This window comes from Phocoena sinus, chromosome 15, assembly GCF_008692025.1.
Source record: "Phocoena sinus isolate mPhoSin1 chromosome 15, mPhoSin1.pri, whole genome shotgun sequence".
Classification (NCBI taxonomy): Eukaryota; Metazoa; Chordata; class Mammalia; order Artiodactyla; family Phocoenidae; genus Phocoena; species Phocoena sinus.
In genome coordinates this window covers 81,772,206-81,785,561 of record NC_045777.1, presented here as the reverse complement: position 1 = coordinate 81,785,561, position 13,356 = coordinate 81,772,206, and the positions used below count along the sequence as shown (strand labels likewise).

At 46.7% G+C, this 13,356-nt stretch overlaps 1 protein-coding gene across 1 annotated transcript in view; it reads right to left on the bottom strand.

The window, feature by feature from the left end:
• GJC3 (gap junction protein gamma 3) overlaps positions 1 to 9,662 on the bottom strand; it is a 41,593-nt gene extending 31,931 nt beyond the window's left edge. Inside the window, exon 1 of the mRNA XM_032604769.1 lies at positions 9,580 to 9,662. Within this exon, the coding sequence (XP_032460660.1) occupies positions 9,580 to 9,590 (11 nt within the window). The 5' untranslated portion in view covers positions 9,591 to 9,662. The remainder of the gene's footprint in view (positions 1 to 9,579) is intronic.
• Between the last annotated feature and the right edge of the window lie 3,694 nt (positions 9,663 to 13,356).

Genomic DNA, 13,356 nt, shown 5'->3' with positions numbered 1-13,356 from the left:
CTTCCTTGATCAGCCCTGAAATTCTCCACCTCACCAGACGTAAAGATGGGGGCTTTGCTCACATGTCTTGGCCGTCCACTCACATGTCATCGTGGGACTCTGGAAGGTCCTGGCTGTGGGCAGGGCTTGTCCACCACGAGCTTCCCTCAACTCCCAACTGTCAGCATCTAGATCTCGTCTCTTGGTCAGTTTCTTCGGGGGGAAACCCTCTAGTCTCCCTCCTGAGGAGTCCAAGCCCGGCTGCCAGTACTCCAGATGCCCGGGGAGGAAAGGACCTGACCCTTGAAGGGTAGGGGGTGAAGGACAAGGCCACTCATCCACTGTGGGTCTGGGAGCCTGCACCCCTCAGGCTACCAACTAGACCCAGCTGGATCGAGGCCACCAGGCGCAGCTGAGGTGTGGGTGCTGTACCAAAAACAAGGGATTAAATAAATATCTACTTCCTGAATGGTGAGACCTCCCCCCAAGCCCCTGTCCCAGGCACATAGTTTTTCCTAGGACAGGAGATGGCAAACTTCTGTAAAGGGCCAGACAGCAAATATTTTAGGCTTTGCAGGCCACGTGATCGATGTTACAACTCTTCAACTCTGCCATCCTAGCGCAAAGGCAACTGTGTAAACGAAGAAGAGTGGCTACCTTCCAAAGTCGCTTTATTTATGGGCTGAAATTTGAATTTAATATAATTTTCACATGTCATGAACAATGATTCTTTTGATTTTTTTTCCCAAGCATTTAAAAACATAAAATTTGATATATAAAATAGATAACCAACAAGGACCTACTGTACAGCACAGGGAACCCTACTCAATGTTCTGTAATAACGTATATGGGAAAAGAATCTGAAAAAGAATGACTGTATGCATATGTGTAACTGAATCACTTTGCTGTACACCTGAAACTAATACAACATTGCAAATCAACTACACTCCAATAAAATTAAAAAAAATAAAAATAAAAACATAAAATTCTTAGGTCGCTAGCTCTACAAAAAATGTATCAAGCTCCAGTTGGCCCAGTGGTGGAAGTTTGCTCATCCCAGTCCTAGAACATCGTGGTCGAGAGTTTATTGTCAAAGGCCTCTGAACCTCTCTTACGCCTCCCCTTAGCAATGCTCCCAGCGCTGATTTTTACCTGTAGGTATGAGGGTTACCAGTTCTCTCTCCCTCGTGCAGCCTCCAAGGCGTGCCATGGAAATGTAGACATTTATGAACTGCCTTGGAGTGGAAAAGGTGGTGACAGCGATTCCGAGAGTTCCTGCCAAGTTCTACCCCGGGTGGAACAAGTCACTGATTGTTCTCTTTCCCTGGATTTTACCCAAGGTGATACAGGAATGCAGTGAGAGGAGATGTCTGGGGAGGGTAGGGCCCCTGAGACAGAGCCCTGACTCCCAGGCCTTGAGCTTATGAGTCAGAACCTCTTTCTCCGGCAAGAAAGATTGTTTTCCGTAGGCCAGGACCTTCTTAACTCCGCTTCCAAGTTGTCAAGGAAAGAAATCCTCAGTTGTGGGGGCAAAATGGGGGTTTGGCAGAGAGAAGAGCTGCTTCTGCTACTTTTTTTTATTTTTCAGTTAATTTTTATTGGAGTGTAGTTGATTTACAAGGCTGTGTTAGTTTCAGGTGTGCAGCAAAGTGAATCAGTTATACGTACACATAAATCCGCTCTTTTTTAGATTCTTTTCCCATGTAGGTCATTACAGAGTATTGAGTAGGGTTCCCTGTGCTCTACAGTAGGTCCTTATTAGTTATCTATTTTATATATAGCAGTGTGTTTATGTCAGTCCCAATCTTCTGATTCTTAATGTGCATTTTGGGGGCAAATCAGGTCTACCTGCTAAGCCTCAATTTCTTTATCTCTAAAATGGGGATAATCATTCCCTACCTCATTGGGTAGTTGTGTGGATTAATAAAATAACATACCCCCTAAAGTCCCCATCACATCAAAGGGGCTCAACAAATGGCAGAGAGTATAGTTCTAATTTATCTGGACAAGGAAACTCAGAGAGGTTAAGGCACCATCCAAAAGGCACACAGCTCATTAAGGGTGGAGGCAGGAATAGAGTTTGTTTTCTCGACTCTCCAGCTGATATTCTTTCTTCTACCCTGCACTGCTGGAAGAGGAGGTTTTAGTTCTTTTTCTACAGTAGGGAAGGTGTCAGGGATGAAGGATATCAGGTCTGTTCCCCCCCTTTTCTCACAGCCCGCTTGGTTTCTGCTGCAGGGGACAGACCCACTCCTCCCACGGCCAGACACCGGGCAAAGCAGACCTCTCTGCATCACACGGCACAGGGAGTATTGATGGGCATCACCTCTTCGCCACCTCCCCTCTCCCGCCTCCCTGCAGCCACCCCCATCTCTACCACCACCCGCTTCCTGATTCAAGCTCCCTTCCTCTGGACAGTTACAAAGATTCTTTGTAATGTGTTTACACAGGGAGGAGTGAGAGCAGGGGCCTGGCTGTACTCAAACCACAGGGGCCCCCAGCCCTGTTTACAGAAAGTGAGAAGGAGAGCCAAGACGGATGACCCCGTTGCCCGGGGGCCTGGATTGAAAACAGAACCCAAGTCCAGAGCCCAAGGCTCCTCGTTTCCTGGGGTTCATCACACAGAAGCGGCACGGAGGCGCTGCTACCCAGGAGGCCTGTTTACTCGGCTGGGTGAGAGTTGTTTGCACAGGGAGGGAGGTGGCAGTGCCGTCTGGCTGTTCTCTGGCTGAGCGAGGAAGCGAGCGGGAGACCTTCGCAGGTCAGGCCCCGTCTGTGTTCCAGGGCCTTGGGGAAGGCAGGCCCCTGACAACAGTCTTTTGGAGACGCTCTCGTCTCTTCTTTGAGAGTGAATCTGGCGGATTTGGAAAAAGTTCTCAAAACAGTGCTAATTATTTTCCCCTTTAATTCATACCCACACCAAATAAATCATCTAGGACCTTTCAAAGTGGGGAGAAATGCCATTTTCAGCACTCAAGGAACGGTGATGTTTCACACACGAGGTACAGTTGACAAAGCATTGTCATTTCCACCGTTTCACGTGACCCTCAAGACAGCAAGGAGGTGGGTAGCTGCGGCCAAAATCATCCCTGTTTTACCAATGAGGAGCTGACACTTAGAGAGTCAAGTCACTGGCATGAAACGTCACACCCAACAAGAGGCAGAGGCCCAGTGACTGCAGGTTATGAGCTTTTTCTACTCCGTCCCCTGCCTCCCACTTGGCTGTAAAGTAAGGTGTGCAGAGACCTTGTTCCGATATGTTATGTCCTTCCAATGGCTCCTGGGAGAGAGCCTTGCATCTCAGGGACCTAGCAGAAAGCAAAGGCGGTGTGAGCTGCAGGGCACTGTGCCTGGACCACGGGGTCTGTCCATGGGTACCGTCAATGGGGCATTCCCCGGGCACCAGACAGAGCTTTATGTGGACCAGCCGGGTGAGACGACACGGAACATACACACTCTTCTACCACCAGCGGAATCGTGGCGGCGGGGGAACGTGCTGTAGGACCACCGAAGCTTTCCTCCAAGTTCATTTCTCCCTGTCTCCTCTTGGGCTTGTCCCCGTGCATTCAAACCTGTGCGTGTCTACCTGAAGCCGTTACCTGAGTTCCATCTCTGTCCCTCAAGTCCAGCTGCCCTGCTCCATCCAAATTGCTTTGACCTGTGAGGTCAGCTGGAACTTCTCAGCTCTGCTCCCGTCCCCACTTAGCCCAGCTCCAGCACCTGACTCAGCACCTGGCCGGCCTCACTTCCTGGTCTTTCCCGTCGCTGTCAAATCCTGTCTCCCCTCTTTTCTCACCAATCCATCCTTCAGGGACCACTTTCCTGTGACAACTAATGTGCTACCATGTCTTACAGCTTGCAAAGTCCATTTGCCTACGTGCATATAGAAAAACATTCATACCGACTCACATTTAAGAGTTAGCTTCTCCTCCCTGCTGGATCTCTATTCATCCCCTGCCTAAACTACCAATACTGGGTTGTTATATATTTTTTAATATTTATTTATTTGTGTATTTATTTATTTATTTCGCTGTGCCGGGCCTTAGTTGCGGCATGTGGGATCTAGTTCCCTGACTAGGGATCGAACCCGGGCCCTCTGCGTCGGGAGTGTGCAATCTTAACCACTGGACCACCAGGGAAGTCCCTCTAATACTGGTTGTTTGTGAGTTGTTGTTGTTGTTTTTTGTCTTTGCCTTCAATGCACCTGAGCTCTGCCGCCATTTTTCTTTTAGCCGACCTACGTTAAGATCTTCACTACCTTCCTGATAAATTGCTCCTTATACGCTTTCAAGCATCCTTCCTAATGTGAAGGTCTCACTTCCTTTCCTCCAAAAATTCTAAATAGCCCCCTCCTGTTTCTTTCTTCTCTCTCAACATTCAGAGCCTGTCATCGATTGTTAAAATGTGACTCCTGGAACCAGCAACTTTAAGGGTCAGGTGGCCATGAATGACAGTTCACCCCATGGCCAGCCACCCCGTGCTGCCTGGGTGCGTTTGCACATCCACACCTTGCTTCTACCCTGCCGGCTCCTTGCAGCAGTGACAGTCCTTTTCCTTTATAAGCTACACAGATGTTTAGAGGAAGCTCTGGGTTAGTTCAGCTGCTCTCTGGGTTCTATCCCGACTCAGACACGTCCTGTGTTCTATTACCTATAGGTTTGGCATTATACCGAAGGCAATTTGGGGGAGGCATTGTGAGAGGTGACTCCCAGCTTGCCTGTGATTGAAACTCTGACGATCAGAGAAGTCCTAGGAACATGTCCTAAAGTTGAGTCCTAGAATTTCATAGAGGGGCATGCAAAGCCCTGTGCCAGCCCTAAATGGACCAGAGTTCTAGAAAAATCCTAAACCAGGACTTCAGGCACAGGGACAAGTCAGGATTCCAGACATGGGAACTCAGATTCAAGGAGACCTGGTCTTTGGAACAAAACAGAAATTCAGGTCATAGAACTGGTGCCCAAGAGCAACCAGAGTGACCTTGTGCTGAGACCTAAGGGTCAGCTGGGTCCCGTCACATCTTCCCCTGATATGAATGGGCCTGCAAACAAGGGGGCAGCTCACCTATGAAAGGACCACCAGTGGTCCCAGCTGGGCAGAACCAAGCAGGACTTCACTTCCTCCTCCTTCTGGGTCACCTCACTGCAGTCCAGCCACTGTTCCTTCTCATTTCTGCATTTAAAACTTAAGACTAACTCAAAAATATATGCACCCCATGTCTATTTCAGCATTATTTACAATAGCCAAGATATAGAAACAACCTAAGTGTCCATCAATGGGTAAGTGGATAAAGAAAATGTGGTATCGGACTTCCCTGGTAGCACAGTGTTTAGGAATCCACCTGCCAATGCAGGGGACACGGGATAGAGCCCTGGTCCAGGAAGATCCCCCATGCCGCGGAGCAACTAAGCCCGTATGCCACAACTACTGAGCCTGTGCTCTAGGGCCCGTGAGCCACAACTACAGAGCCCACGTGCCACAACAACTGAAGCCACGTACATAGAGCCCATGCTCCGCAACAAGAGAAGCCACCGCAATGAGAAGCCCGCGCACCACAACGAAGAGTAGCCCTCGCTCGCTGCAACTAGAGAAAGCCTGCGCGCAGCAACGAAGACCCAATGCGGCCTAAATAAATAGAAAAATGGTACAGATGAACCGGTTTGCAGGGCAGAAATAGAGACACAGATGTAGAGAACAAACGTATGGACACCAAGGGGGGAAAGCAGCGGGGGGTGGTGGTGGTGGTGGTGTTGTGATGAATTGGGAGATTGGGATTGACATGTATACACTAATATGGATAAAATAGATAATGAATAAGAGCCTGCTGTATAAAAAATAAAATAACATTTTTAAAAAGACAAAATATTAATGAAGTATTTAGCGTAGTTGACATGGACATATACTAGATTGGTTGATTTGTTTTTTCTTATTTTCCCATGTCTATTTCGTTCTTAAGTAGTGTGTAAATATGTAGCCCATTTGCAGTGTTCTCTTACAATAGTAAGATAGTGGTTGTCATGAGGCTCCAATGAAATGTACCACCACCCTACCCCACCCCTTTGCAATCTATACATATAAGTACATATCCCTAGAATGACTATTGGCATTGTCAGCTCAACTCTGAATTGCTTGTCTAGGTGAGGTCTCTGAGAGGCCAGTGTGTCCCCTGAAAGTGGTAGGTTACCATTTCAGTCACCAAGATTACAAGTGGTGGTTCATATAGGAAATGAGACCACCAGGAGATGGACTTCAAGCAGATAGGAGAGGAAGTTACTTTTTCCAGCCCTTATCCTCTGAGGTTTGAACTTTGAATTGCTTGCTAGTACTGCAAGAGAAGAAAGATGACTTCTATCATGTAGAAGCACACTTAGAGTATTCCTTCTTGGAACCCAAGCCACGTGGAGAAGCTGTGTGGAGAACAATCAAGGCCTTCAATCAACAGCCCCAGCTGAGTTCCCAGATGACAAGCAGCACCACTGCCCGCCCCAAGAGCCAGCCATCGTGGCTATTCCAGCCGGGTTGAGCCTTCAGAAGACTGCAGCCCTGACACATGGTATAGAATTGCACTGTTGGGTCCAGTTAACCCACATAGAAATTGTAAGAGGCTAGAAATACTTGTTGATTTAAAAATAATAATAATAAAATAATAAATAAAGTTATTTTAAAAATAAAGTGTGTGTGTGTGTGTGTGTGTGTACTTCAATATTATTCAACCATAAAAAAGAATGAAATCTTGCCATTTGCAGTAACATGGGTGGACCTGGAGGGCATTACGCTAAGTGAAATAAGTCAGACAGAGAAAGAAAAAAACCATACAATCTCACTTATATGTGGAATCTAAAAAAAAAAGCCAAGCTCGTAGATACAGAGAACAGATTGGTGGCTGCCAGAGGCTGGAGGGTCAGGGTTAGTGGTGAAAAGAGTCAAAAGGTACAAACTCGGGCTTCCCTGGTGGCGCAGTGGTTGAGAGTCCACCTGCCGATGCAGGGGACACGGGTTCGTGCCCCGGTCCAGGAATATCCCACATGCTGCAGAGCAGCTGGGCCCATGAGCCATGGCCGCTGAGCCTGCGCGTCCGGAGCCTGCGTGTCCGGAGCCTGTGCTCCGCAATGGGAGAGGCCACAACAGTGAGAGGCCCAGGTACCGCAAAAAAAAAAAAAAAGGTACAAACTTCCAGTTATAAAATAAGTCCTGGGGATGCAATGTACAGCATGGCAACTATATTTAATAATACCATATTGCATATTTGAAAGCTGCTAAGAGAGTAGGTCTGAAAAGTTCTCATCACACGATAAAACAATTTTGTAACTATGTGTGGTGACAGATGTTAACCTGACATTGCGGTGATTGTTTTGCTATATATACAAACATTGAATCATTATGCTGTATACCTGGAACTAATATAAGGTTATACGTCAATTATACCTCAATTTAAAAAAATTAAGTACAGAAGAAATGGTACCCCAATCCAAAATGATGACTCTCCAGGTCTGGTATTTTGTCCTTAAAGGGGAACACAAGAGATATTTTTGCAATTGTGTACACTCAGCATCAAAGAACCTCAGGCTGATAGATGCATCTTGAGGATTCATCCAGTCTGCCTTTTCTCAGATACAACATTCCCAACAAGAGACTATCCACCCTCTTTTTGACCATCTTTGAAACCATCCCTTCCTAAGGCAAAGCTCTTTCTTCTTTCTTACAAAGATTTTCCTATTGAGCCAGAATTGGCCTTCCTAATAATTCCTACACAGTGGTCTTTGCTTTGTCTGCTGGAATCACAAAAGAGAAATCTACTTCCTTTTCTGCATGTGGAAACAAGAGTCAGTCATTGTTATGGGCTGAATTATGTATTATCGTCCCCACACCAAAAGTGCATGTGTTGAAGTCCTAACCCCCAGTACCTCAGAAGGTGACTGGATTTGGAGACAGGGTCTTTGAAGAGGTAATTAAATTTAAATGAGGTGGACTTCCCTGGTGGTGCAGTGGTTAAGAATCCGCCTGCCAGGGCTTCCCTGATGGCACAGTGGTTAAGAATCCGCCTGCCACTGCAGGGGACACGAGTTCGAGCCCTGGTCTGGGAAGATCCCACATGCTGCGGAGCAACTAAGCCCGTGTGCCACAACTACTGAAGCCCGCATGCCTAGAGACCATGGTCCGCAACAAGAGAAGCCACAGCAATGAGAAGCCCGCACACCATAATGAAGAGTAGCCCCCGCTCGCCACAACTAGAGAAAGCCCACACGCAGCAATGAAGACCCAACACAGCCAAAAATAAATAAATTAATTAAAAATAAATAAATTCAAAAAAATTAAAAAAATAAAAAAAGAATCCGCCTGCCAATTCGGGGGACATGGGTTCGAGCCCTGGTCCGGGAAGATCCCACATGCTGCGGAGCAACTAAGCCCGTGCGCCACAACTACTGAGCCTGTGCTTTAGAGCTTGCAAGCCGCAACTACTGAAGCCTGTGCACCTAGAGCCCCGTGCTCCTCAACAGGAGAAGCCACTGCAATGAGAAGCCCGCGCACCGCAACAAAGACCCAATGCAGCCAAAAATAAATGAATAAATAAATTTATTTTAAAATAATGATTAAGATGGTAACTTTAAAAAAAAAATTTAAATGAGGTCCCTGGGGTGGGCCCTAATCCAGTAGGACTGGTATCCTTAAATGAAGAGGAGATTAGGACACAAACACACAGAGGGAAGACCAGTGAGGACACAGGGAGAAGGCCATCTGCAAACCAAGGAGGGAGGCCTCAGAAGGAACCAAGCCTCCAGATGTTAAGACAATATTGTTATGGCGGCCACTGCAGACTAATACAGGCTCCCAGCTAAGCCCCCTCTTCAGCCTAAGCAGACCCTGCTCTTCTTACTGAGCAGGGATCTTCCCTTGCTCCTTCCCCATGTGGCTACCTCTCCGCTCCCTGCACTCTGGTTAGTTCCAGTGCCCAGAGGCGAAGCCCTGCAACCAGTTGCCCGACCACTTGTGGAAGAAGACATGCCTCTCACTTCATTGGACTCTGTGCTGCTGCTCACGGAGCCTAAGATTTATTTAACTTTGATTGACTCACCCTTGGCTCACCTTGAGCTTACAGTCCGTAAAGAACCCCAGGCCTTGTTCACTAACATTACTGTCAAAAAGCCACATCTTTCACTTCTGGGCCTTCTATACTTGTTTTTTCCAGACTGATGTTCCATCTTGGATGGTAGCCACAGGGATGTTTTGTAGACTTTTCCCCCTACAAGCAGAACACTTGGCCCTGTTATATTTTAACTCATCTATTCCCTGTCTGTGGATTGGGGTCGGGGGAGGAGGGACAGAAATTGCTTTTCTACCTTCAACACATTAGTTAACACCGTTCGCTTAGGATCATGCGCTAATCCAACTTTATAACACCAACATTCTTGAGTATGACACTGATAAAAGAGGAAACAGGTCATATAAAGCACATATAAGAGGATCCTGTTGAACGGGAATAGCAGTACGGAGCCCAGTGGTTGCAGTCTCTGGAGACTCCATTTAAAGTTGATATGAATTTGTTAATAGAACTTGGGTCTGGTTATTCAACCAACTAAAAATTCCATCCAACTCTGCCCTTACCTGCCTTCCATGTATATAGCAAGCAGTCATCGAGGGCCACGTTTTTCCAGCCTGTCCCCCAGAAATAAGATCCACAAAATCACTATCTTCTCTGCAAAGCAATATCTCCAGGTACGTGTCCTTTGTACTTTGCACGAGTGTCTTCATTCTAGTGTTCCAAGATTTAATGATTAAGCCTGTTTTACTCCAGCCATGCCACCTATAATTTTTCAGACTCACAAGTCTTACATATAATATCCTCCTGGACTTCTACTTCTGGCCATAGAGCAGCTAAGATGATTAGAGAAACTCTCCCCATAGAGCTTACCGAAAAATGATGGGTTCCATGAAAAAGGTATCTTTTATTAATACTGTATGTGAAAGAGCCGGTTGGAAAGTAAGGGAATTCCCTGGAGGCCAGAAAGGACAGTCCAGAGAGATAAGCGCACCCGTGAGAGACTTTTCCCTGAAGTGTCTGCTCACCTCTGGTGTCCAGAGCGTGGGTTTTCACAGGCCACACATGACACGATGGGAGACAAAGCCGGGGACCTGAGACCTCTGCCTAAAGCTAGGAACCTCAAAGGACAACACTCTGGAAGGAACACACCAAGGAAGAGGATGCTGGGAATGTGGCTCTTCGGGCCTTGGAAATTTCCCAACCACAAGACCACGCTCTCCAAAGTTTGTGGTCTGAAATCACACTATGTCAGTGACCCCAAAGATTTCTAGCTAAATTTGGTTTATAGTGACTCTAACTTATTCATGTTCCTGGTACAAGACTGAATCAAACAGATTCTCACTATAAACCCAGGGCTCAACAGGCCCCTGCAGAGAGAACGCTGAGGAACTCACAATGAAATACCCCCAGGGTCCCTAGTGCCTGGTGTCACCAATGCCTTCAGGGAGGCACCCCTTCAGTATCAACTCCACCAGCTTTCACAGCCCGGAAGTCAAACTTGGGAGCCTTCAGTTTCCAGAGTGCCCTACAGAAACTTTTATTGTTCAGGGCAACCTGTCAGTCCGTAAGCACAGCATCTCTTTGTAATGGTAAACCATTACACTGAGTGGTACTCTCAGCTCTTACCTTTGAGTTCTTTCAGAGTGATGCCACCTGATCTCATTAGCTGAGTTTGTTTGCCAACAGGTCTAGAACCTTGGAGCTACCAGCACTATTTCATATAGACCCTCTGACTATTTGGGGGACCAGCAATCTCATTTCTTAGAATCTGTCCTTAAGAAATCATCAGAGATGCCTTCAATGAGTATGCACAAAATTGTTTTGCTTTTCTCACAGCACCACTATGAAACTATCTTGATTATTTACTTGCGTCTTTTCCCCCATGTGGATGTAAGCTCCGTTATTTCCTCTTCTGATTCAGATTATGATAAGAATAACAATAATAATGATAATGATAGGTAACAGACCCTGAGTATTAACTGTGTACCAAGCATTTTGCTATGCATTTAATACATTATTTATACATTATGTCATTTAATGCTCACAAAGACGTTATGAGGTTAGTATCTTTATCACTCTTGTCAATGATTATCAATAATGATCAGTTATTAATTATCATTATTTTACATATGAAGGAACTGAAGGCTTAGAGAGGTTATTAAAAAGCCCCCAAACACAACCGTGCAGTGAGTTACGGAAGTAAGACCTGTAGCAACTATGAATATTTTCTTCCTTATTTGTAGTATATAGTTATATATGTATTTATATATTTTTATGTATTCACTAATCTGTCCTTTTTCTTCTGTTTCTCCTATTATTTTATATAAAGAGTGTTACTAATTTTACATCAGAAATGGTTAACTTACAATTTAGATTTTAGGTTACAGACTATACAGGTGAGATTGGAACCGAACAAGACATTAACACCCAATGGTGAATAAGTGACTGATGGGGATTTGTGGAAAGGCACAAAAGCATTTCATGTGTATGAGGAATCATTGCAACAACTTAAGTGAAAGTATAATGTGTTTTGTTGTTGCTGCTGCCACATGGAAGTTAAATCTTGATGAACAGTGAGAATGAGTGCGGTGGACTCTTCCTGTCTGCTCTCAGCTCCCAGCTTGATTCTCTCCCTTCTGGCTCCCACTCTGTATGGAAGAAGCTAGGACCGTGCAAATTACACTTTCCAGACTCCTTTGCCAGCAGGTGATTCTGGTGTCATTTGCTTTGGGGGTAGTGGCAGCAGCAACATCTTTGACGGTGGTGATGGCAAGCTGACAGTTGATGGTGAAGCAATGGCCTGGGGATGCAGGTCCGTACGTGCCCAGGACTTGGGAGCTGGACGGACAGCCTGCAGGGAGGGTTTGAAGAATTCTTTCCCCAGGAAATTTTGGTGGGCAGAACGATCCCCCCCCCAAAAAAAATCTATGCCTTAATCCCGAAACCTGTGAATATGTTATCTCTCATGGTGAGAAGGACTTTTCAGGACTTCCCTGGTGGTGCAGTGGTTAAGAATCCGCCTGCCAATACAGGGGACCTGGGTTCGAGCCCTGGTCCGGGAAGATCCCACAGGCTGTGAAGCAACGAAGCCCGTGCGCCACAACCACTGAGCCTGCGCTCTGGGGCCCGCGAGCCACAACTACTGAGCCTACATGCCACAAATACTGAAGCCCGTGCACCTAGAGCCTGTGCTCCACAATAAGAGAAGCCCCCACAATGAGAAGCCCGCGCACCGCAATGAAGAGTAGCCCCCTTTCGCCGCAACTAGAGGAAGCTCGCGCGCAGCAACGAAGACCCAGTGCAGCCAAATAGCACAGGGAGATCAGCGGGTGCTTTGTGACCACCTAGAGGGATGGGATAGGGAGGGTGGGAGGGAGACGCAAGAGGGAGGGGACATGGGGATATACGTATAGTATAGCTGATTCACTTTGTTATACAGCAGAAACTAACACACCATTGTAAAGCAATTACACTCCAATAAAGATGTTAAAAAAAACAAAACAATCAGCTACATCCCTCATCCTTCTCCCAGAGGGCCCACCCACCTCCAGAATGTACAATTTCCTTATGCAGTGCAAAGAAAAACACTAAGGGACACGTGGGATCCTCCCAGACTGGGGCACGAACCCTTGTCCCCTGCATCGGCAGGCGCACTCTCAACCACTGCACCACCAGGGAAGCCCCAAAAGACTATTTTTTTAAAGGGAAGGAATTGCAATAGTGCTTCCATATTGTTGGTGGAGGATCAGCATTCACTTCACAAGTGGATGGCTCTTTGTTTAGGAAAACCCCTGGAAGGGAATTGTATAAGAAAGGGAAGGTTCCTCGCCCTGGGGCTCTTTAGACGAGAGGTAGCACACACGGCCACCTGCAAATCTCTCTGCGCCCAACTCAGAGGGGGTGTATTGTGTGCATGCCCAGTGCCAGTGTGCCCCTCGTTTGTTTGCTGAGTACCAAGTAAAAATTGAGAGACTTCATCTAAAAATCCCATTTCTCTTTTCTCCTTGGAAGAATTAGCCTTTCTGGAAATTCTGAGTCCACACCTGGTTTGGCAACAATAGCCTGAAGGGTGAGTGCCTCCCTCGGCCAGGGTCTGTGCTCAACAGATGGACAGCCACCCACAGTCCCACTTCAAGCTCAGGTAACAATTAAATTTATCCCAGCCACTGGCTGCCTGGCCCCTGTGGGCACTTGGGGGTGGGGCGGATGGACGTACATAAAGAGACATCGATGTTCAATAGAATAAAAGCTCCAAGAGACTGTTAAAATCCTAGAAGGAAGAAGATGAGAGGGAAGATTTGGGTAAAGCAGAGAGCTTGGGTGCAGGGGGAGGGCTAAGC